This window comes from Plasmodium knowlesi (genome assembly GCF_000006355.2).
Source record: "Plasmodium knowlesi strain H genome assembly, chromosome: 9".
NCBI classification, from domain to species: domain Eukaryota; phylum Apicomplexa; class Aconoidasida; order Haemosporida; family Plasmodiidae; genus Plasmodium; species Plasmodium knowlesi.
The window spans coordinates 192802-216554 of NC_011910.2; the positions used below are offsets into that span (position 1 = coordinate 192802).

Below are 23753 nucleotides of genomic sequence, written 5' to 3' on the forward strand. Positions count from 1 at the left end.
GCGTTGAGGGGAATATTCCAAGAGGTGATACCAGTCGTAGCAACAGTAGCAACGGTACCTGCCGTGTGGCAGTGGTGGGCGCGCTGACAATTATCTAGTGTTCGCATAGCACATCCCTTCCATGCTACTTTTTTTTTTTTTTTTTTTTTTTTTTTTTTTCTCTTTCTTAAACTGCGACTAGCAAAACAATGCATTCCCCTCGCCCCTGACGAGATAAACCCATGACAAGAAAAAAAAAAAAAAAAAAAAAAAAAAAAAAAAAAACTAAAGGGAAGATCCTTCTAACCTACAGGAAAAGTCACCAATCAGCTGCCTGCGGAAGGTGTGCGCACTGCATCTAGGCGCTCAAATGGGGCATTTTTTTTTTTTTTTTTTTTTTTTTTTTTTTTTTTTTTTTGTTGCATTTTAAAGTCCCTTGAGGGGTGAAGGCGGCGTGCAAACTCTTGAATGGACTGTGGAAATTCTTATGCCAAAAAGTAGGGGATGTAAAGGAAGGTCCAAGGAATGAAGCAAGCATGTAACGATGTAACGATGCAACGATGCAACGAAGAACGGATCAGCGGAGCAATAAAACCTTGGGTGAACATAAAGTAGATGAAATTCCGAATCGACTTGGCATCTGCTTCGCCTCTTCACCACCACAACCACCACACCACCACACGGCAGATGACACGAATCAACAGGGAGTTGTGCAAATTCGCCTGCAACAAGTGCAACAATTTTATTTACCTGAACGAAGCTTGTGAATTGGTATTCAAGAAAATTTATCCCCAGTACGCCAAAAAATATTACCATATGAATGAGCTAAGTAAAGGAGGGGAAAGCGGTACAGGCCCGGGGCTGCACCTCCTGGACAATCTGTACAGACAGATTTATGGTAATGGATTATGTGGGGTTAACAAACAAAAGAACGACTTTGCGAACAAGGATGGGCTCAAGAAAGTTTTGCAGTTTCTAAATAGGGGAAATATAAAATGTACCAAATGTAGCGCGGAGAACATGTGGCACGTTAAGTAGAGAAAAAGGAGAGAGACACACACAGAATGATACACGTGCAAACGGTACGCAATGAGGCGGGCATGGCCAAATGATCATTCTCACTTTGGTCTTCCCCCCGGTCAGTTCCTTTTTTGATTATCAAAATAGGTTACCGTGAAAAAAAACAGACAAAGCGGAACAGAAAGAAACGAAACGAAACAAAACAAAAACATCAAACATGGTGAAAACAAAGATAGGTACAAAAAAAAAAAAAAAAAAAAAAAAAAAAGAACAAACTGGTCTGTGGGCAGTACACGTCTATATCTGCAAAAAACAGTTGTCCACACATCCGATTTCCATGACAGATGAAAAAGATAAGAAGAAGAAAATTGCAAAGAGTCAGTTTAAAAGGGATAAGTGAAACATTCTAACTGCGACATGCTCCCTTCAAACAGACGACGGATGATAGCGCCTCAGTTGGTCGCCTTCAAATTTTGAACACTCAACATAATTTTTTTCTTCTCCAGATCCAGCATCTTCTCTTCTTCCACCTTCTTTACGCAAATTTGAACAAATTCCTACAGGGGGGGAGGGGAAGAGGAAGATATGTGTATTGGCATATTGGGAGGGGCGGCGGAAAAGTACTGCACAAGAGATGCTACATGGAGACGGTTCCACGGACCAACTAATCGACTAACCGACCAATCGATCAACCGATCAACCGATCAACCGGGTCAACTGACTAACCGACCAACCGACCAACCGATCAACCGATCAACCGATCAACCGACCAACCAACCAATCGATCAACCGACCAACCGATCAACCGACCAACCAACCAACCGATCAACCGACCAACCGATCAACCGACCAACCAACCAACCGATCAACCGACCAACCGATCAACCGACCAACCAACCAACCGATCAACCGACCAACCGATCAACCGATCAACCGCTGATACGCGTGGCCAACGAGAGAACCCACCTTTATGATACCCCTCGTGAAGGCATCCAACGTGTAGATATTGCTTATGAGGGCGTACGTGTCAATGATGAGGTAAATATAATTTAGCGTGCTTGGAAATCTCTTAACGATGAGGCTGTACAGGCGAATAATCTCCTCAGCCAGATCAAATCTAATACCATCGACTCGACCGACTTGAATCCGTTGATTTAGAAAAACAAAAATGCTGTACACTAATTTCATCAAGTCAATTATTTCAATTTTTTTTTTTTTATTGGCATTACTCATATAAGGGTTTTCATCAGAAATAACTTCTTGCAGGTACTTTTTTTTTCTTTGCAAAATGGCTGATGCGCAGTTGTATACTTTCTCCATCAGGCTGTTTAAGAACTCGCTGGAAATTTCCATTCTTTCCTTTTTAAGCCTTAAGAAGCTTTCCTTTCTCACGATGGTTTTGCTCCTTCCCTTCATAGGGTCCTTCTCGCTGCCGCTATTATCATTGCCTCTGTTATCATTGCCTCTGTTATCATTGCCTCTGTTATCATTGCCTCTGTTATCATTGCCTCTGTTATCATTGCCTCTGTTATCATTACCGCTGTTATCATTACCGCTATTATCATTGCCGCTATTATCACTGCTCTTGTCATTGCTGTTACCGTTGTCCTTACCGTTAGGATGCAGCGCATCGTTAGAGGTTGGCTCCTCTTCTTGGCTACGTATCTCCTTAAGGGGTATCTCCTTGGGGGGCAGCCCCTGTGCCGCATCGAACATGCCGTCCATCTCGTCCACCCACAGGGCGCTCTTTCCGTGCAGAAAACGCTCAAAGCTGCGTTTATTCTCCTCCGTAGCATCACCCCCGTTGTGACAAACTGATTTACCATGGAAGATGCTGTCTCCCAAGGCATTCCTATCTACATTGGCCAAGGAATACATAATATAAGAAAGTTCCTTCAAGGAAAAATTTGATACAACTCTAACGTCGTTCTCAATAACATCGAACAGATGCTTGAAGCCAATTTTTATTTTCCTTGCAAAGGTGTTCACGTAGATACTTATCGTCATAGTATCCAGGGGTAACTTAAAATAACTGGCATTGTGTTGTAAGAAAGCATCATCATTTTCAGCTTCTCTTTTCACATTCTGTTCATTCGAGCCATCCAAACCGTTTCTGTGGTATCCATGTGGATGCATCTGACTTAAGTACAATTTCATGTGAAGAGAAATGTACACTGAGAAAAGGTAACAAAATTTTAGGAAAAACTTTTTTTTTATTACGTGCTTGTTCAGCGAAGTCATCGCCCATAGTGCTGAGCCCAGGTTGTCGTACTTTATCTCGTTTATGCTAATGCGTGTGGATTTGCTACTCCTCTCGGTGCGTCGCGTCGGAGAGGTGGACAGTATTTCCGTGCTCTCTGCAGAATCGGCCTGAACATCATTCCTATCTAGATAATCAGATCGAGTACCTTCCATATCGTAAGAATTCATTTTCGCGTTCCTATCTGAAAAATCGGACTGAGCAGCTGTGTTCTCCACAAGGTGCTCATCAAAACCAACTTCCTCCCCCCCGGAAGTGTCCACCTGAGCCTTCTCATACACGTAATAAGGGAATTCAATGGTATTCAACAACCAGTCGAATTTATTAAAAATATTTCTGTGTATATGTTTGTATTTTGTTAGCAGATAAATGAGCTGACAAATATTTGAAGACTTCCATTTCAGGAAAGAGTTCTCCACAATGGTACACATCAGTATTAACATTCTGCTGACTTGTTCAGATAAAGCATTCATTCCTTTTTTGTCTAATTCGAAATAATTTAATAGCCCTTGTAGGAAATGAATTATATCATTAGAAGTGCAGTAATTAAATCTGGTTGTGTTCATATACATTACGGAGAGGTAGAAAATTTCGTCCAGTTGTTTTCTAGTTTCAACTAAATTCATATTTCTTCCTATGTAGTTAACATAAATAGCTAGCTGTTTTGGCATTATAATATTCCTGAATTTGACACTTTTTTTTTTTTTATAAAAGGTCTTTGTCTCCTCATTATACAGTTCTTCTATTCGCTTTTCCTTCATAATGTATATATCGTTACTCGACACGTATGTCGGGTAGTGCACCTGCTCGGTGTCGCTACTTCTATACAAATCTTCAAATTCCTTCAAAGAATCTGCAATGCTCCGCTTCACATTTTCTATTAGTTTCCTTTTCATTTCTGTGCTGTACAATTTTGTGAATTTGCTTAATGCCAGTACATCCAGACATACATCATTGGAGTTCACTTTTCCATCTGGAGGGGAAATTCCACATGGACCACTAGATCCTTCCAAAGTATGCCCATCATCGATACTAGCATCTACAACCTCAGTTGGGACCAAGGAAATTACATTGACTTTTTCATCTTTGCTAAAGTGGGGGTTGCCATCCCCAATTTCGGATTCGCCATATGAGGGATGCGCAGAGTTGGTCTCCCCCAAGGTGGTACTTTCCACAAATGAATGGCCTTCTCCCAAGAGCTCTTCCTCGGGTAACTCTCCACTAGGGTTCTCGCTTTGGAATAGGTCATTATAATGGCTACCTAAGCTGTTACCCATTGGGGGCATACCCATTTGTAGGTTACCCATTGGGGGATTGCCTTTTACCGTGCCACGACTTCTGTGGTCTCCCTCGGGAAACTGTTCAAATTGAAACATGTGCACGTTCCCGTTCAGCCATTCGTACATGTACTTGTCCTTCAGGTCCAACTTTATCAGAGACACAAGGGAGCTCTTCAAACAGTTGTAAATGAAAATCAGTTCGTTCTTATGATCCATACGAAGATGTTCTACGTGTGGAAGTAGTCGATCCTTCCCCTTAGGAACTTCATCTGAGCCATTCGAACTGCATTCCTTCACAGAGAAGGGTTCTCCCCCATCGTAACCAATGATAAACATGAAGTAATCCACATACTTCACCAGGACATCATTACATGCTCGAACGAAATCTCCCAGTAGAGCCACATCCAAATTCCTATAATTATTGTGAAGATTTAAGTTCCTGATATTTGGATTCTTCAAAGGGTAAAATATTTTTGAAATACACTTTATGAGTTTGTACACTTTGCTTAAGGTTTTTATTTTAAAAATATCCATGTACTGTGGGTAACTATTTTTCCTGTTGGAAACGCTGACGGAGAGACTACTTCCCTTATGTTGCCCTTTAAGTGTCCTTCTTCTGTGTTGCTTTTTCAATGTGTCGAAATTAAAAAGGGAGAGTAAAATTTTTCTCTTCAAAATTATAGATATTATTTTGTTTAGTAACAAGACGCTATTTGTCAACAACAAGGTGTGGGATTCAAAGATGATGAAAGGGATGTAGATGTAATATTTTTCCTGCAGGAATTGTAGGTTTTCGTGGAGGTGCTTGTATATGTAGTTGAATATGTCAAGAATGTTTTTGACGCTTTCTTCGGTCAGATGGAACTTGTTTTTGAGGTAGACTATTTGGTGGGGGCTGTACGGGGATTCTTCGCCAAGGCGCTCTCCCCCGACGTACCCACCGGTGGAGAGATCACCCAATGGGGAATCACCCGACGAAGATTTATCCAACGAAGATTTATCCAACGACGATTTATCCAACGACGATTTATCCAACGAAGATTTATCCAACGAAGATTTATCCAACGAAGATTTATCCAACGAAGATTTATCCAACGAAGATTTATCCAATGAAGAGTCACTTCTACCTTTGCCAATTCCACCATTGCCACCTGAAGAGGCGCCTCCCGCGGACAACACATTAAAGTGCAACAGTTTGCACAGGCTCCAGATCACCCACAGGGACTCATCGATGGACAAGTACTCCTTCACCTTATTCAAGTGAAAAGCAATCAACGAAAAAAATTTCATAAAATTATGAAACAGCCTAGTTGTCACCGCCTTATTTTGTAAGTAAAAATCGCAGCCACTGATATCAATACTGTTGGAACCTTTGAATAGTTTTATCAAGATAATTGTGATGGCCCAAAGGATGGACGACATTTCGTATGAACAAAATTTACCCATGTTTTTTATTAAAATTTCTAGGCATCTGTTAATATCTTCATAAGATAGATGAAATTCTTTCACCCTCGTTTGATTTGGATCGAAATATTTATTTTTAATCAACACATAATCCTTCTTCAGATATATTTTTATGTATTTCTTATTTAGCCCAATGGACATTTTATGTAGCCATTTTTCTACACATGTATGATTGAACCCTTCATCCTTTATCGCCGTGACGAAGTTGGCGAAGTTCTTCTCCTTCCACGACTGATATATGTAGTTCAGCAGGTGGAGCGATCTGTGGAAGGGAGAACGGAGATGAATAATAGTGACCATCAAAAAGGTTATCAGAATGGCCCTTTAAAATGGTAGCAAAATATAGATGATAAAATGCATGGAAAATCGATGGGGAAAACTCACCGACTCTCTTCAGCGCCCTGCAAAAAACTCCGTACATTTGTGTTCTGTATATCCACCACACCCTGGGGGGTTCCCTTCTTTCGATGAGGCCCTCTATTCCTACGGATTAGACTTCCTACCCTTGTGTGTGTCTGACTAATTTCCTTGCTTTGCCCCTCTTCCCGTTTGGGGCTCTTCCCCTTTTCAATTTCTCTCCCTCTATCATGTTTAACTTGATCCTCCGAATCACCTCTAAGTGTGTCAATTCCTACACCCAGCGTATGCCTACTTTGTGTGCGCTCGTTAAACCCGTTGGATAGAATATCCCCCTTCTCTCTGACTACATTTTTAACTTCATCCTGAATTACAGCTACGGAACTGCTATGTGTAATGTTCAAATCTTGTAACGGGGAGGCGTCCCCTTTCCTTTCTTTCCTCCTCACCTGCACACTTTGGAAACTACCCTCTAGGGGTGATAAGCACTTTGAAGGATTCCTCAACCGATCTAAGATGGACCGACTGGGGAGCTTCAAACTCTTCTTATAATTTGCATTGACAAACGCCGGGACTTCCTTTCGTCTCCCTTGGTCACGCTCACCACTATGGACGAAGTCGTTGTTCTTGTGTTGTATAAATAACCTGCTCCCAAAAGTGTGTGTTCTTACAGAAACTACGCACTTGATATTTATCAATATGAACAGAAGAGGGAGCAGCTGAACACATACCATCTTATGGTTCTTCTTCTTTCCATTCTTTTTCTGCCTTTCTGTTATTTCTCCAGCTTTCGTGGAGTCATTTCGGCCAATCATTTCTTCCGTTTGGGGGCGCTATCTGGTGGGGTTTCATTGTGTTCCCTTCGCTTTACATCTGCTCGGTTGGCTTTTTTTTTTTCCGATTAGCTTCTCCTTTACTCTTTTATCTTACCTTTTTTTTTTTTTTTTTTTTTTTTTTTTTTTTTTTTTTAATCCCTGAAGGAGTAATAATACTCCACTCTGAACGACGGTCGCGAGGAAGAAAAGCAGAGGCTACATTTAAGGTTTCTCTGCAGAAGAGAAAAGGATGTATAGCGGTGTATGGATGTAGATGAAGGAAGGAGAAAACCATTCTTTCACCTCAATAAAAGGGTGGATCATCTAAACTTATACAACACGGAGTGCCTGATAAATATATATATATATTTACCCCCTTTTTTTTCGGGTCCGTTACATCACCCAAGGGAAGGCTCCACACCAAACTTGTCGTTAGAGCAGGTTTCATACGGACGATACTTGACTCCCCCAAAAAGGGAAAATAAAATTGACATCCATGCTTCTCCCCTCTTTTTTTTTTTTTTTTTTTTTTTTTTTTTTTTTTTTTTGGAGAAAAGGAGTGTTTAAACATATGTAGAAGAAGAAAGGTTATAATGAAGTCGTTTTTTTTTTTTTTTTTTTTTTTGAGGATACCCAAAGAGGAATGTTACACCATGAATGTTCTTACCTCTGCGCAGGTAATACCGCCGTGAGAAGGTGAACGTGTAAAGTAGGAATGGCCATTCGGGAAAGGCAATAATCCACTTAAGTAACATCACCCTTGTGGAGATGATTCCACACACATCCGATTTGTAGAAACGTCCAAATGAGGCCAATTCTAAATATCACTCGTAACGAAAATATGAGTGCACCTTTGGATAACTAAGTTCAATTAGGCATACCTCTTGGTACGAAATGCATGAGCTCTAACTGCAACGCACACGAAGGTGCAAAAGAAGATCATGTAGCAAACCAAAACAACAGGAGAAAGCACAAGAACCGTTTTACCATCGAATGACAACCTCACCTGCCGCAGGGATATAACATGAATTCCAAGTGGCTATCTCGGTGGAGGTACCCCCAATGGGGGAAAGCATCACCCACGTTGCATTACATACAGCAGGCCAAATTGTTGAGAACGAAAAGGAGGGCGAAATGGATAAATACTTCGGAGAGGGGTACAGAAGAGGAAACCGACGAATGGATGTGTATAAGGCAAGGAAACATGTCTGCTTCTATCCCAGTGGAAGAAGAAGACAAATGTGAGACAGCCATGTGGAGAAGGAACACCCCCCCTCATGAAGGTGAATCTAGTAAGGACAAATACACAGAAAAGAATGCGTCCCTAAATAACCAACTCCGCAAAAGGTACCAAGGGGTGCAAAAAAAACTTTATCAAAAGTACAACCACCAGGGAATAGGAAGCGACCCGCACAAGGTACAGACATACGAAAGGAACTACGAACAGATGAACGAATTAAATATCCATCGAATGTTACTTCTAGGATTGCAGAAACTTCACATAAGCGAATTGAATAAAATGCAAATTAACAGCTTTCTTACCATACAGCAAGGGAAAGATGTACTCATAAATTACCCGGATGGGTCAGGTAAAACCATAGCCTACTTGCTACCCCTTCTGAACAATATCTACTTTGTGCATGATTATTTGGAAGAGTTGATCCTTCAAAGTTACCATGAACAGGGGGGGAAAAATAAGTGCGGAAATTCCGTCCAGAAAAACTTCAAATTTAATAACAACTTCGACTTGTACAACGGAATGAGGAAGTATTTCCTTAGCTATAGTCACTACAGGAAAAATGTACTGCTGGAAGATGATGCCACTCAGATGGATAAAAAGATGAACCAGAAATTTCACTTGCTTCCAAATCACTTTGATCAAATGGATGAACAATCCATGCCTGAGTCTCCTCATCTAGGTAGGACGCATCGCAGACGGAAAAAAGGGGAGGGTAAATATACATCAACGGAGAATCGAAATGGAGGAAAGGCGTTTTCAGCAAATGAGGATCAAACTGGTTATAGAGACGGAAGGCACACAGAAGGCAAACAGAAAACCGTCAGCCTGATGAATAAATTGATAGAAGTAATAAAAATGAACAAAATCAACCTGAACAATATAAATAGTGACCGTGCAAATAAGGAAGAGCTAGCCAAATTGGAAAATATTTTAATGTATAATTTTAAGGATAAACAGACAGAACCTAACTGTATTGTTACCCCTCCAGACAATGATGAATGCATCTACCGGTACCTAACGAGGAACCCCTTACAAATTAATAAGCCAATTATTATCCTAACGGTGAACAAGGATAATATATGTCAAATTGTCCGGGTGATAAAACAACTGGATGTGCTTAACCGGATCAATATACAAACGTTGAATGATGTGCCTTATGAGGATACCGACTATCCCAGTATAGATGAAAGAACACACATAGAATCGAATAATGAAGAGGTTGACATGCAGTTGCAAGAGAAGGTTCACCCCGAAAATATACATGTGGTGAATGTAAATAAACTTCCCAACCCTGTGTTGTGCAAAGATGAAATAATGTGGACATGTGTAGACATAGTTATTACCACTCCAGACATATTTCTACATGCATATCAAAACGAACGAACTAAGAAGATCCTTCCATCCATAATTATATTCGATGAAGTAGATATGCTTTTCCAAAATAATGCTTACAGAAATACAATGATGAACATTTTCTACATTGTTAACAGAAGACCTGAAATTTACAACCCTCATATTGATATTAGCAATGGAGGATTGGATAATGTGGCCACCTCCATTGAGGCTATCTTAAGGGGCGATGGTGTCAAAATGGCTACTCTTCGTCAACCCCAAGTTTCAAGTACATTTCCAAGTGCACTTCACTCCACTGTTAACCACTTCGAACGCGGCCAATTTGGAAACCTGGATATGTCACCTCTTGAGGAGACCAAAAATGGAATCCTTACCGGGGATGCCTTTCCCAACAATACCTCCCACGGGAAAGACACCGTTATCATTCCCTCCAGGGCAAAGGAAAAAGAACGAGAACTGCCGCTACTCCAGATGATATACGTCAGCTCGACACTCCCCTCTGTTGGACACACTACCGCGGGAAGTATGTTGACAGAACGATTTAACAACCTCGTAGAAATTGTGTGCACGGAAAATTACCACATCCCCAGAAACGTGCGTACCCAGTGGATAGAATTGAACAGAGATAAAATTTTAAGCAACTACCTCCTCAACGGAGGGGAGGGAGCCACACAGGAAGGGAAGGATATCTTGGACCTCACTGCCAGGGATCAGGGAACTTCCTTCCAGAATGGCACTTCGGAGACTCACCATGGTGGTAGCCTAAAGGATGCCGCTCTGTCTAGCAAAATCAACAAACTGGAGAATAGCTCCTTCGAGCATAGACTGGATCTACTAATCCATGTTTTGAAAAAATACCATGAATGGTCAGATAGCTCAGAATTTTATAAACAGGAAGAATTTTCTGAACATGGTCAGGCGGAAAAAAATATAACTACCAACCCTGAGGGAAGGGGAAAAAAAAAAAAAAAAAATTCTGCAATCTCAACAAAAGGGGGGAAATTCCACCTAATTGACAAGAAAGAAGTTTACAAAACGATTGTATTTGTTAACAGCGTAAAGGATTGCATCCGAATATATTTTTTTTTAAAAAAACATAACTGGCCTGTCTTCTGCTTTCACAAAAACATATCAATAAATTTACGCATGCAAAATCTGCACAGCTTCCATCATGCACACGTTGCCATTTTAGTGACCACCGATTTGTTGAGCAGAGGTATAGACACCAAAAATGTGGACCACATAATTAATTTTCATTTCCCTTCCGACGCGATAACGTACTTGCACCGGCTTGGCAAAATGAACAGGAGCGGCGGTGACCACCATAATGGCCTTAATCGCCACAATAGCCAAGAAAAAGGGCAAATGCGGCATCGACGCGCCACCCTGGAGAAGGAACACATCGATGGAGAAACACAAACGAAACGATTCCACGGAGGAGACACAACTTGGGAGTATATTCCAACCCATGGTCAAGACAAAGACAACACATTTCCCCGAAAAAATAAAAACTTTCTCGTGACAAACTTTCTAGCATTTTCCAATCTCCCCTTGGCACAGTCGATTAGAAGTTGTGATAAACAGAACGCAAGTTTGCTACCCCTTTTTTCAAGGAAAAAATCTTTCAAAATGAAAATAAAAAGAAAAGAAAATAATGCCCTTGGGGAGGGCAACAGATACATCAACGTTGGGGAAATGGAAGAGGATGATATCGACATGGATGGTCATTTTCCAAATGGGAGGGAAATCTCCACATGTGAGAATGATGAAAAAAATGTCTATGTCCAGGCACCCTTCTCCGTTTTTTCACTGGACGATTCGGGGGAAGAATCAGAAAAGAGCGACACGGATGAGGAAGAGGTAGATGAAGAATACACAGATGAATCCACACGAGCGCGTACCAAATTCGACCAACAGAGAGCAATGGAAAAAGGAAAAACTAAAACAAAACATAACCCGCATGTTGATGATGACCACGCGCACGAGTTACCCGGGGAAACATCCTCCTGTGAACAAAAAAAATCGCTTCGAAGGTGTCACCAATCGAGAGTGTCTACCGGTAATACTCTCCCTCGTGATAAAATCCCATCCTGGGATGACGTACAATTTGACAACCAGAAATTTCTGGTGGAGAGATTCAAGAGCAGGGATTGTTACCTCATGGGGCAAGTCAAACGGGGAAAGCTTATCTTTAACAACTTCGAAAGTAATGCAGATGGAGACGACGATGAGGAGGAGTTGCTCTTTTGAGTGAAGAGGGGTGTGTTTCTCTCTGGTTCGTCAAAGTGCTATTCCCGTTAGGTGTATCCGAACTCCACACGTCTAAATTGTGCACATAATATTTGTCCCGTGGTGGAGAAATTCCGAAGGGGTTCAGCACATGTGGGTATTCTTCTTCGCTTTACCACATGGATACTTTACACGTGCCTAGGCCCCCACGGGTATCTGCTCCACATCCACCAACTCGTTCACCATGTACACCTTGCCGTGATTGAGGACAGTCTCGTACAGCTCATTCAAAAGTTTATCGTTTGATATGGTGCTGGAATTTCCCACGATGACGACGTGCCTCTTGGCCCTCGTAATAGCCACATTTAAACGTCGATAATCCTTCAGAAATCCAATGTTCTTAAAATAATTGGAACACACAAGAGATAAAATTACTATCTCTTTTTCCCTCCCTTGGAAGGAATCAACAGTTGCTATTTCGATGTCTTTGTAATTTGACGTGAAATTCTTCTCACCGTATAAATTATCGTAAAGAATATTTTTGAGTAGATGCATTTGCTTCGAGTATGGAGTGATCACACAAATGTGTTTGGCACTAATCTTATCTACATGTAACATCCGCTCGATTAACTTGTAAACCACGTAGGCCTCTCCTCTGTTGCTTCTGGACTTGTTGTTCAGGTTTACTATGTCGTCTATGTCTATTTGGACTGCTTCCTCCAGTGCCTTTTCTTTTTGCTCTGCATCAACGGCTACCTCCTCCTCCTCCCCATGCGAACTTCGTTCGGAGCATGATTCATTCTTCAAAAAGACACCCTCATCCCCTGTGATGTTGTTCTCACTTTGATTCGCTTCTTCCAAATCGTCTTCATATACACCAAGGTCGTCTAACCCTTCTTCTAGGGGATCCTCGTTATCGGGCCGTTTCTGTTCATTTTCCTTCCTGTCGCCATGGGCCCCCCTTGAGGAAGGTGCAACTGATACAACTGATGCAAGTGGTGGCACTGCTAATTCCACCCCCCCTGGCGCTTTGCTGAGCATCTTTACTCCCACCTTATCATCCTTCTTCTCCTTCATCTCCAGCTGTATCATATCCAGCTCCTTGGTGTCATCGAGAAATTCATCGAACCCATCTGTCTCAACCCACGTGATCGGACAATAGGTGTAGCTTTGAATCATGTCCTTCAATTTTGTGTTCACCTGGGGGTTCTCATCTCCTTCCTCTTCTTCCTCTCCACTTTCTTTTTCCTTCTCTTTCCCCTTTTTTTTCTTTTTCTCCATTTTTTTTTGTTTATCTTTGGTGTCTTTTTTCCGTTCACTCATTTGCTTCGCCCCTTGCCCAGTATGCTTCTCCACGGGTGTGAGAAAAAGCAGCTCCTCCACCGTGATGGCTTTGCAAGAGTCGTGTGAAACAAGGCGATCCTGATAGAACACTTTGTTGGACCATTTCAAAATTAGATCATTCATTCGGTACTGTATCTTAAGGAAGTAGGAAATTTTCCTTTTATATTTTTTAATAAGTCTCTCAAAAAGGGTAACGTTTAATTTGTTGTTCTTACTGTTGTGCTTCACCAAGGGGGCTAGTTGTTTGTGGTCCCCAAAAAGGAAAACATTTTTCTTCGATAGTAACAGAGGCATGTAGCACAAGGGCTCCGTGCACTGACAACACTCATCAATACAAACAACATCGAAAAGAAAATTTGTATTTTTCACATATTTGTTTAATTCATAATTTGAGCTACTTGAACAAGTAGAAAAAACGACGTTATTTCTATTCATAATTTCAGTAAAAAATATATTTTTTTTTTTTTTTCGACTTTTATTTAACATTCTAATTTCGTATTTCAAATTAGCTATTCCTTTTCTATCGAATGGAGTCTTTTCATTTTTTTTTTTACTCTTCAATTTGTTTATTTCTGTTTTCATTTTTTCTATGTCCTTGTCGATGTCTTCACACAATTTATAGGAATCGCAACTTTTTATTTTTTCGTCGTAGCTATAACTCCACAAGTCTTTGCTTATTTTTGATTTTATGCCAATTCGAACAACATTCTTCACATTCATGTTTATGCATTTCCTTAATATATTATCAACTGAGACATTACTTGGTCCAGTCACGAGTATTTTTTTGTTCCTCTTGACCAACTGGTAGATCACTTCGCAGAGCACCGTAGTTTTCCCTGTCCCTGGTGGTCCATGCACGCAGAAAATATCCTTCGAGTATAGGCAGAAGTACACTGCCTTCTTCTGACTGTCGTTTAGATTTTTGTTCCCCCATTCCGTTTTGTCACATTGATGGATGTAGTTCGATTCGTTGGCCAGATCCTCTGCGGAGGGATAGCCGATGGGGTAGCTGCTGGGGTATCCGGTGGGGTATCCGGTGGGGTAGCTGGTGGGGTATCCGGTGGGGTAACTGATGGGGGGATCCCCATTTGCATGATCACTAAGATCGGAGGCTTCTTCCACTTTTGGTGACTCCTCCGATAGTGATAACGGTTCATTCTTTAGATTCTTCTCCCCCTGCTCTTTCCTCCGGAAAATGCCCAGAACCTGCCGCAGAAACAAATCCTGCGAGGGAGCCTTCCGAAAAAAGAGAATCTTCACTACATCAGATGGATTTTCCAACGTACCCTTCATCAAATTAATGGCCTGCAGTTGTCTTTGCATAGAAATTTCACTATTGACGAGACACACATCAAAGTAGCTTTTATCAACAAGCAAATAGGTGTTACTAATGTTTAGCTCCTTACACAACTCATCTACATGTCTAACAATAAGATTAACCTGATTTTTTTTCACTTTATGTACAGTGCACACATATATATTTACAATATCTTTAATAACTGAATTCTTATTAACAACCGTGTGCTCCTTATCCAGACAGTATCCTTTCCTCTTCCTTGAGAAATGTACTATGCTCCCCTTACCAAACATATTGTTGTTAAAATTCTCTATGTTTTCTTCATCACTTAAGTCATTTGTTTTTGTTTTTTTTTTCCTTTTAACTAGCTTAACAATGTAAGCATTTTGGTTGTCACTATATTTCGTGGCTGTTTTGATGGTTAGATCGTTTAGTAGAATTCCTTTCTCGATTAACTCGTCTTTGGTAAGATGCGCATAACACATTTCTAGTTCCTTCATTTCGTGTATGTTCTCTAGCTTGATCAGCTCCTCAAATTTCTCCAAGACTCTTCCACGCGCTCGACGCGACTTTTTCATAGCGACCTGTCTCTCCCCTTTGATCGGCGCCACCACATTGGGCTCTTTGCCCACTTGGTTCTGCTTCTCTCCCTCTTCTTCCTTCTCCATCTTTCTGTTTCCTCTCAGCGGGGCGTGCACACGTATTCACGCATGTGTGGTTGCCTTTTCTTACAGTGGTTAAGTGTCCGCGACGGGCCACTTCTACTCCTTAGCACGTGAGCATGCGTATATATATATATATATATTTATTTATTTATTTATTTACCCATCTATTTACCTACGTGTTGTATGTACGCTTGTGGCCACTGCTTTTGGAAAATCTCCCCACGGGAATACACAAAAGGTGGCAACAGAAACGGCAAACACCTGGTTCACCTTAACCCCCTAATGGCGAAAGGACCACCCAAAAAAAATTATCCCCTCGTCAGGGTATTTTTCCAAAAAAAGGAATATATTTACACAAAATTTACGAGCACATGTATATCCAGCGTCGAGGCCATTAGAAGAATTCATCTTGGGACAAGGCCTGAGCCATTTCAAAAAGAGAAGAAAAAAAAAAAAGAAACGCAAAAAAAAAAAAAAAAAAAAAAAAAAAAAAAAAATCAACATAAAATCAGAGTAAAATCAACTTGGCGCAACGTTAGCAACACGAAAGAAGGTAACCAAAGGATGTTCTGAAAAAATAACGGTGCTTGTTAAATGCCCAGGGGGTAGACCCTCAGTCACATGCAAGGAAGATTAATCAGTGTCGCCATTAATTTCTATATGCCTGGTGAAAGGCATCCCGCAAAGGCGTTTTTAGTTTCCTTCTCCCTAATGGAGGAGAGTTCTCTAACAGAAACCAAACCGACGTAATTTGAAGAACCTATTTATTTTTCGTGCCTTCTGTTTTTCCCCTTCAAATTGCAGCATTTAAATGTACTACCATGTAGGGTTCAAAATCAAGTGCAAGCTATGCCTTAAGCCCATCATATTTTTTAACACTCTATTATTACATGCGTAGTGAGAGAATAAGTACCCCCTTCGAATTTCAGCAGTGACAAAGTTCACTGTACAACACACGTGTACCATCACAGGTACTGCGCTGCTAATCCTTCCGTTTTTGTAAGAAAAAAAAAAAAAAAAAAAAAAAAAAAACGACACATGCACATACGCGCTAACGTTACATGTGTATTGACTGTTTCCATCCGTGGATACCTCCCTTTTTGTGAAGGACCATTTCACGCGATACGTTACCACATCGTTTTTTTGTGCGCCTTCCCCATTTACTCCCTGTGTGTAAGGGCTACGACCCAAATGACTCGAACGACCTTTCGCATTTGTGCAGGCATATATAGAGGTAGCAGTAAAATGTAATCCTTGCACGTGTTGTGCGCGCCTTCTTTTTTTCCGCTCCTGATGGATACTTCATCCTAGGGGATTAAAGGAGTCATTGCAGAATCAGCCGAATTATAGTGGCATTCTGTTTGGAACGAAGTCGCACAAGTGTTCCTCTCACAAGTGCTCGTCTCAGTGAGTTCAACCCCGCCTACGTCGTTGCTACCATCCCCATGCGAATCCATGGGGAATTCATCTAACAGCAAGCCGATAAAGGGGCGAGACTTCAGCACCTACCGCTACATCGGAGAACTAAATAGCGAAAGTGTACCAGACGGAAAAGGAATCATTCTACATAACTCAGGTGAAGCATTTTATGGATATTTCTCCAACGGAAAGAAAAATGGCATAGGAATATACATAGATAAAAAATTAACCAAATATATTTCCAACTGGGTTAATGATAAAGTGGATGGAGAGTTGAAAGTTAAACCCTTCCATTCAGAGAAGGTATTCTCCTTTCTTTATTCCAATGGGGTTATCGAGTCATGTACAATTTATCGGAGTAGGCCCAAACCTGAGCGTAGTTTGCATGCAAAATGGAAGAGAACTCCAAAGGGGGGGGAAACCCACAGTGTATACATAAACGATGAACTTGCTATGGCAGATGCCTGTACTGTGGAGGATGCAAATAAAGGATGGGTGTCTACTTTACCGGTGAGGAAACCAGGTTATGTTTTGCCAATTGGGAGAATCCAACAGGGTAGAACTGTAAGTCGAGAAATCGGATATCATGAAGATGTGATAGAAATCTGTCCGATGGATCAACGCCAAGTCTCCATGGAAAACCCGCACGACGAAGCCAACATCCAAATGAATGAATTGACTAAAAAAAAAATAGATGAACAGTTAAAAAAGGAAATTTTGGAGAACATATTCTACACTTCTTCCGATTCGTCTAATCATTTTATCCGTCCACATTTTGTAATGTTGGGGAGGAGAAAAAAATGCTACAGAGATACATATCCTTGTGAAACAACACCAAAGGATATAACCATTATGACCCATACATCAACAAAAAAAGAGGAGAAAAAAACTAAACATATAATTAAACGGTTAACTAAGCAGAATAGCAATAGTCTTAAGATAGAAAAATATGAAGCATGGTCCAGGAAGGAAGTCGCCCACTGGCTCTCTCTATGTAATGTACCCATAAAATGGATCACTGCATTTTACAGAAATAACGTTACGGGAAGTGCACTAGACAGGATTAATATAGAAATGATTCGGAACCAGATGGGGATACTACCATATGGGCATGCAATAAAACTACTCCAGTTAATTAAAAATTTGAGAGTGATGGCTTACAACAAGAGGTTCGCTCGATGTGTCAACATACAGGAGTGTAAACATTTTCTCAAGAGAAAAAAAAAAAAAAAAAAAAAAAAAAAAAAAAAAAAAATACACAGAGAACATGATTCACGCGGGGTAAATCGTAGACGAAGCGAAAACCTTAGCCGAAGTAAATCAAACGGGAAGGAAATGAACAGGTTTCACCCTCCTCCAAATTCGAGCCAACAGAGCAAACATATGCTCACCCTAGGGGAACCCATCACCAGTGATGCCCCCCCTGAAGAGGAGGTACCTGTGCTCACGAAAAAAATTCTGTACAATGGAGATGCAGTGTACCAAGAGGAGGACCCAAACTCGTGCACATCCACCACATCATTCAATTCGACCCGCACTTTGAAAGAGGAAGTCTACGGAAAGATGGAGAAACTAGGAGAACAACACGCAGAGGAGCAGCATCATCTTCAGGAGCGAGTGTGTGATAGGAGCGCCCCCAACGAACCGGTGTGCCACCCAACATCAAACGACAGGCAAAAGGATACCAATAAGCAAAGACGAGAAGATAAAAAAGAGAAAAAAAAAAAATTCATTCGCAGTTTCCATAAAAATTTTTCGCTAATAAATGATTTTGGAAATACAATCAATGGGGGTATCTCAAGGATCTATTCCGGGGAAGGGGAAAACCGTGCCCTATCCGGTGATCCAAAGGATGACGATTATGGTTCCTGTTCTTTGTCATCCTTTTCTATTACGAGTACGTTTTCCCAATCGAGTCGCCCCGACCTTTCGTATGAAGAATCCAACAAATCCGATTCCTCTAACGTGCCAACTTGGCAAGGGGAATCCAAAGGAGAGGAATATTCTATGCTCGCATCGTCAGCAGAGTTAGAATTTTCCGTTACCTCAACCTCCTCCTCTTCCGCGTCCTCATCCTTGGACACTTCCCCCCCTTCTTCCACCTCCTCCGTGTCCTCCTCTTCGTACTGTTCAAACAGAACCGACGATGCCCCCTTTTACGGTCGCAGCCAAATAATTAAGTACCCAAGCAACATTTACCTGAACAACAGTTTGGCCTTTTCCTACCTCTACAGCTTTATAATACCGCACGAACACTTAACGTTCCTGCATCTCATTCGGAACCATTATCATATTAGAACCCGTAGATGTAAGGACGGGAGGAAGGATCAGGAGGAGGAACAGAATCTCTTCGTAACGAATACCAAATCGAATAAATTTAAAAGTATAAAGGGAAATTTAAAGAACGATAAAATTATGAACAGTAGAACTTTTAGGGGAAAGTACTTAGGCAAGGATGTAGCAATTAAGGTATTAGTAGGAAGAGTAAAAGATTTTTCTGAAATTCACAAAGTATTTTACAAATTACATCTTTTGAGACATGGAAATATTGCTCTCATGATGGGAGTTTCTATTAGATATCCGTTCGTTTTTATCATTTCCGAATTTTTAAAAAACGGTTGTTTATTCTCCTATCTTCATTGTACTGGTAGTTATGTGAAGGACTTGTCGGTTAGACAGAACGTAGGAACAGTGAGAGCAGACCTTGGAAGTGTAAGCACCATGAGCAGGGAAGGGGATATATCGGCTAAGAACTCCACGGACAACAGTTCCTCCTGTGATAGCTGTACATGGAACACATCCCACAGTGAAAACCCTGCGTCTGAATCTCACAGTGGAAGAATCACCATCGGGGTGAGAAACAAATATAACCCATTCAAAGGGGACAATGACCTCTTCTGTGGTGCTTACGCGGAGGAGGAAACGGAGCATGTCGTTCCCACGCCGAGGAAAAAGCTCCAAATATATACAAACAATTATAACGCATCAGGAAGGAGCCCATCCAATGAATGGAGCATATGTCAGAAAAAAACAAACTCACACATCGAAGAAATAAACAAAAAAGGAGGAAAGAAGAAAAAAAAATTACATACCAAATTATTCTTACAAGATCAAATTCAACTGCACGAGCCGTACGCATTTCCCCCCTTCGATAAAGAACTCTCTTTCTATGTAAAAAAAAAAAAAAAAAAAAAAAAAAAATATATATTATTTACATACCCTCAACCGAAGCTTCATTTTAACCTACCCGGAAACGCCCTCAAAAAGGACAGACGACTAAGTGTCCAACGGATATTAAAAATTACAACGTAATGGATTTTTTCGAACCGTTCATTTTGATGTTCTCTTAATTCTACCTTAATTTGTCAAACTACATTAGTACTTCCCATTGTATTTCCTTGCATTTCCCCTTACCTATAAATGTCTCCGCCAACACCCCCCCCCCGCAGGGACGTCACCCTCGCCTGTTCGTACTTGGAAAAGCACCTAGTAAGTGGCCACGCGTATCAGCAGTTCATCGGTTAGTCGGTTACATGACCAAACGATTAACGTTGCTAACTGCATTCCCTTCTGCAGAGCCACCCCCTGAACCTCAAGCCGACGAACATCCTCCTGGACGAAGCGCTAAACGCAAAAATCACCGACTTTGGAATCTGCGAAATTGAAAAGTGCCTCGACACGAATATCGACCACTCGTATGTTGTGTACCCCAACGGATTAACCACATTCGATGTTGTGTTAGCAGACAGGAATGTACAGAAGATGGAATTCTCCAGAAACGACCTTAGCGATGTTCTGCGTGTTCATGATTATGAGGACAAGCTGCACTTGTATAGTGTCCAACGGATAGTTGCTTCACCGAGCAGTGCCTACCCCTCCGTTTCGTTCTGGACCCCTCCCGAGGTTAGAAAAAAAAAAAAAAAAAAAAAAAATGAAAACAAAAGGGACAGCTCATATAACAAGTGAATATCTGACCGAGACACTGTAGCCATATATCACCAGCGGAAATTACTCTCCCGTCTGTCTATACCCACATACGCACCCTCAAAAATATTCACCCTTTGTAGATTTTGAGAGGCCAGAGAGGAAAGCCCTTTTATGCGGATGTCTACGCGCTGGGAATTGTGCTCTGGGAAATGGTAATCCATCAAAAAATAAAATAATATAATAAAAAATATAATAAAAAATAAAATAATATAATAAAAAATATAATAAAAAATAAAATAATATAATAAAAAATATAATAAAAAATAAAATAATAAAATAAAATTAACATATATTCCAAATTCACTAATACGCCTGATTGAACTATTTTAAAAATATTTTTTTTATTACCCCCTCATTTAGTTAACCCGCAGTGTCCCCTTTAACTACCCCTTCAAGTCTCACCTGGTGGTATGCATCACCTGATCGGATGGATCATCGAAGGAATGTATCAACAGGTCCACACATTTTCCTGTCTGTTAATTTGTCTGACATACCTTCGCGTTCCGCTTCCCCCTGTAGGCCTCCGTCGGATATGCGAAAGAAGAACTGAATTACAATAACATCCCAGACCCTATTCAAGTAAAAAAGGACACACGAAAAAAAAAAAAAAAAAAAAAAAAAAAAAAAAAAAGGGAGTTCCATTGAGTCACTTGAAATAATGGACCAGGAGAAAATAAAGTTGTCATGTCATGTTTTTTTTTTTTTTTTTTTTAGGGGTTGATAAAATCTTGTGTTCACAGGAATATGTACAAAAGACCAAATTTTGAACAAATTTTAGCAGAGCTATCCCGGCTATATGAAAAAGTAAAGGAGTTCTCTCAGCGGCGAGTGTCGTCCTTCCCCCCCTGCACCAGTTGACAGTACTTTAAATGACGACATATAAACCTTTTCCTTCCTTCAACCCCTTTTCACACGCGCAGGCAAATACAAAAGCTGAAGATGCTCTCATGTCCTTTATGGATGGAACATAATGTAGACCGACTTCCAAACAGAACAAATGGAATTAAAACAAAATTTTGTAATAATCTGAAGTAGCTTCAGTGGGGAAAAGACTTCCTTTTTTTTTTTTTTTTTTTTTTTTTTTTTTTTTTTCGTGTATCCTTTTTGTGCAACATCCCCGTGTTGGGTTTGTTAATTAGAGAAAGATTTACCTGTCCCAATTTTCCTCCCCAATTTTTTTTTTTTTTTTTTTTTTTTTTTTTTCACCTCTTTCGACGTGTAAATACATCCCACAATGCATATGCATACATGTGTCTGCACAATTTTTTTTTAAAAGGATGAGGAATGGAAAAATGGTCCCTACATCCAGGTGTGTCAGTTCTCCCTTCCTTACCACTTTGAACATTTTTAACCTGCGTCATGTGCCGAACAGAAAAACTCCCTTTTTTGCCATTCTGATCTGTCCACAGGAATGTGCAGCGATGATCAAAAGAGTGGACACTATAAAAAAAAAAAGAACTGTTTGATTTTTTTTTTTTCTTCCTCTTGTGCGCTAAAACAATGGCCGACTCGTACGAAAAGGACGAGGATGTCCTCCAAATGATACAACAAATAAAAAAAATAACCAAAGAAAGCAAACGCAAGTTCGAAAACGAAATCGATTACTTAGTGGAGGATACCAAGTCCAATCTACTCACTCAAGTTGATGATGAGAAAAATAGTATTAAAAAGGAAGCTGAGGAAAAGCTAAAGAACTATCGGGAAAATCTCATAAAATATGAGAAAGGCATAAATGAGAAGAGGCGTCACTACCTCAAGCTCAAGTCCGACCTGGCCACAGTGGTGAACAACTACAAGAAACGGATGAAGGTGAGCTCCGTCTTCAAGTATGTGGAGAAGTTTATATGCGTGCGTCGAACCTTATGCCCACATGTTTGTGTACATACCTTCTCCCGCAGGACTTTAACATCGAAACGGAAAACTTCAAGAAAACATATGAGCGAGAGAAAAAGGAGTTGGAGGAGCTGGAGGATAAGGAGTGGTCCGAACTGAATACCCACTGCGTCGAGCTTTTAAATAAAACCAAATCGAATATGTGTGCCACGAAAAATGAAACGAATAAAAAGCTTAGGAAGGTTCTTAATTCGATCATGTAACTGGCCATGAGCTTCATCCCGTCCTCCCATTGTAACTTCATTGGAGTGTGTACTGCATCAGATTGCACTGCCTTAATTTTGGTTTCAACTCTTTTTCTTTTCCCATGCTGGCTATAAGGCGTCTCTCAACGAATTTACACTGGGAATTTCCACACCCCAAAAAAGGATGCGTTCTTTTGCTTACCTTTTTCTTCTTCTTCAAAATGTTCATTTATTATAATACAAAATTAGCATTAAGTAAGATATCCCCCACCCTGTGGTGACTTCCTCTCCTCTTTTTTCTTTTTCTTTACTTCCTTTAAAATGGGGGATATTGCCATTATGCCACTTGAAAAAGAAAATTTTCAAAAGCACAGAAATGTGACAACTTCAAAGGGTTTAACTGAACATTGCTGGAAACAAAAAAAGGGAATGGGAGCTCGCTGGAGACCAAAATATAATCGTCCGTACACGTTCTACTTGCATGCGTACGTATGAACAGATGTATATGTGCGTAGATACATGCTCGTTATACAGCTACAGAATAGCCTGCCCACGTGTAATTGCCTTTTTTTTTTTTTTTTTTTTTTTTTCTGACAACCTTTTTTTTTTTTTGAAATCGCAAAATGTATGTTTAAAAAACGGTTCCCTTCGAAGAGAGAGCTAGCTATGCCCCATTTTGTATGCAACTTCACCAGAAGTAACTAACAAGAAGTGTTCGGTGCCTGTTGCGCTTAATCTCGTTGCTTGCGATTTATTTCATTTCGGCTTCTCCTTCCTTTTTTTTTTTTTTTTTTTTCTGTTTGTTTAAGGACTAAAGCATATACAGCTGTGGCGCAGAACCGTAGATTCACCTAAAGTTGCGCAGATGGATTCCTTTCACGAGGCGCACGTATTTGGCTGCATATTATAACCGCGTGAGGGGATACTTCCAAAAAATAGGCTTCACAATTTTTACCGTTTCCTTTT

The 23753-nt window shown here is 40.5% G+C and overlaps 6 protein-coding genes across 6 annotated transcripts; 4 read left to right on the plus strand and 2 right to left on the minus strand.

Annotated features, from left to right (window-relative positions):
* Nucleotides 1–666: 666 nt before the first annotated feature.
* PKNH_0904000 (conserved Plasmodium protein, unknown function) lies at nucleotides 667–1017 on the plus strand (the record flags this gene model as incomplete). The annotated part of the gene is made up of 1 exon (XM_002259028.1): nucleotides 667–1017. The coding sequence occupies one exon, from the start codon at nucleotides 667–669 to the stop codon at nucleotides 1015–1017; it is 351 nt and encodes a 116-aa protein (XP_002259064.1).
* Nucleotides 1018–1451: 434 nt separating this feature from the next.
* Nucleotides 1452–7175, minus strand: PKNH_0904100 (conserved Plasmodium protein, unknown function; the record flags this gene model as incomplete). The annotated part of the gene is made up of 3 exons (XM_002259029.2): nucleotides 1452–1556; nucleotides 1966–6265; nucleotides 6388–7175. The coding sequence occupies 3 exons, from the start codon at nucleotides 7173–7175 to the stop codon at nucleotides 1452–1454; spliced, it is 5193 nt and encodes a 1730-aa protein (XP_002259065.2).
* Nucleotides 7176–8199: 1024 nt separating this feature from the next.
* On the plus strand, nucleotides 8200–12018 carry PKNH_0904200 (DEAD/DEAH box helicase, putative; the record flags this gene model as incomplete). Its single annotated transcript, XM_002259030.1, has 1 exon — nucleotides 8200–12018. The coding sequence occupies one exon, from the start codon at nucleotides 8200–8202 to the stop codon at nucleotides 12016–12018; it is 3819 nt and encodes a 1272-aa protein (XP_002259066.1).
* Nucleotides 12019–12195: 177 nt separating this feature from the next.
* PKNH_0904300 (DNA replication ATP-dependent helicase/nuclease DNA2, putative) lies at nucleotides 12196–15306 on the minus strand (the record flags this gene model as incomplete). Its single annotated transcript, XM_002259031.1, has 1 exon — nucleotides 12196–15306. One exon carries the CDS (start codon nucleotides 15304–15306, stop codon nucleotides 12196–12198), a length of 3111 nt encoding a protein of 1036 aa, XP_002259067.1.
* Nucleotides 15307–16758: 1452 nt separating this feature from the next.
* On the plus strand, nucleotides 16759–21680 carry PKNH_0904400 (pseudo-tyrosine kinase-like protein, putative; the record flags this gene model as incomplete). The annotated part of the gene is made up of 8 exons (XM_002259032.1): nucleotides 16759–20030; nucleotides 20172–20211; nucleotides 20299–20625; nucleotides 20790–20861; nucleotides 21070–21117; nucleotides 21229–21288; nucleotides 21424–21513; nucleotides 21630–21680. 8 exons carry the CDS (start codon nucleotides 16759–16761, stop codon nucleotides 21678–21680), a joined length of 3960 nt encoding a protein of 1319 aa, XP_002259068.1.
* A 529-nt stretch (nucleotides 21681–22209) lies between these two features.
* On the plus strand, nucleotides 22210–22805 carry PKNH_0904500 (conserved Plasmodium protein, unknown function; the record flags this gene model as incomplete). Its single annotated transcript, XM_002259033.1, has 2 exons — nucleotides 22210–22518; nucleotides 22608–22805. 2 exons carry the CDS (start codon nucleotides 22210–22212, stop codon nucleotides 22803–22805), a joined length of 507 nt encoding a protein of 168 aa, XP_002259069.1.
* Between the last annotated feature and the right edge of the window lie 948 nt (nucleotides 22806–23753).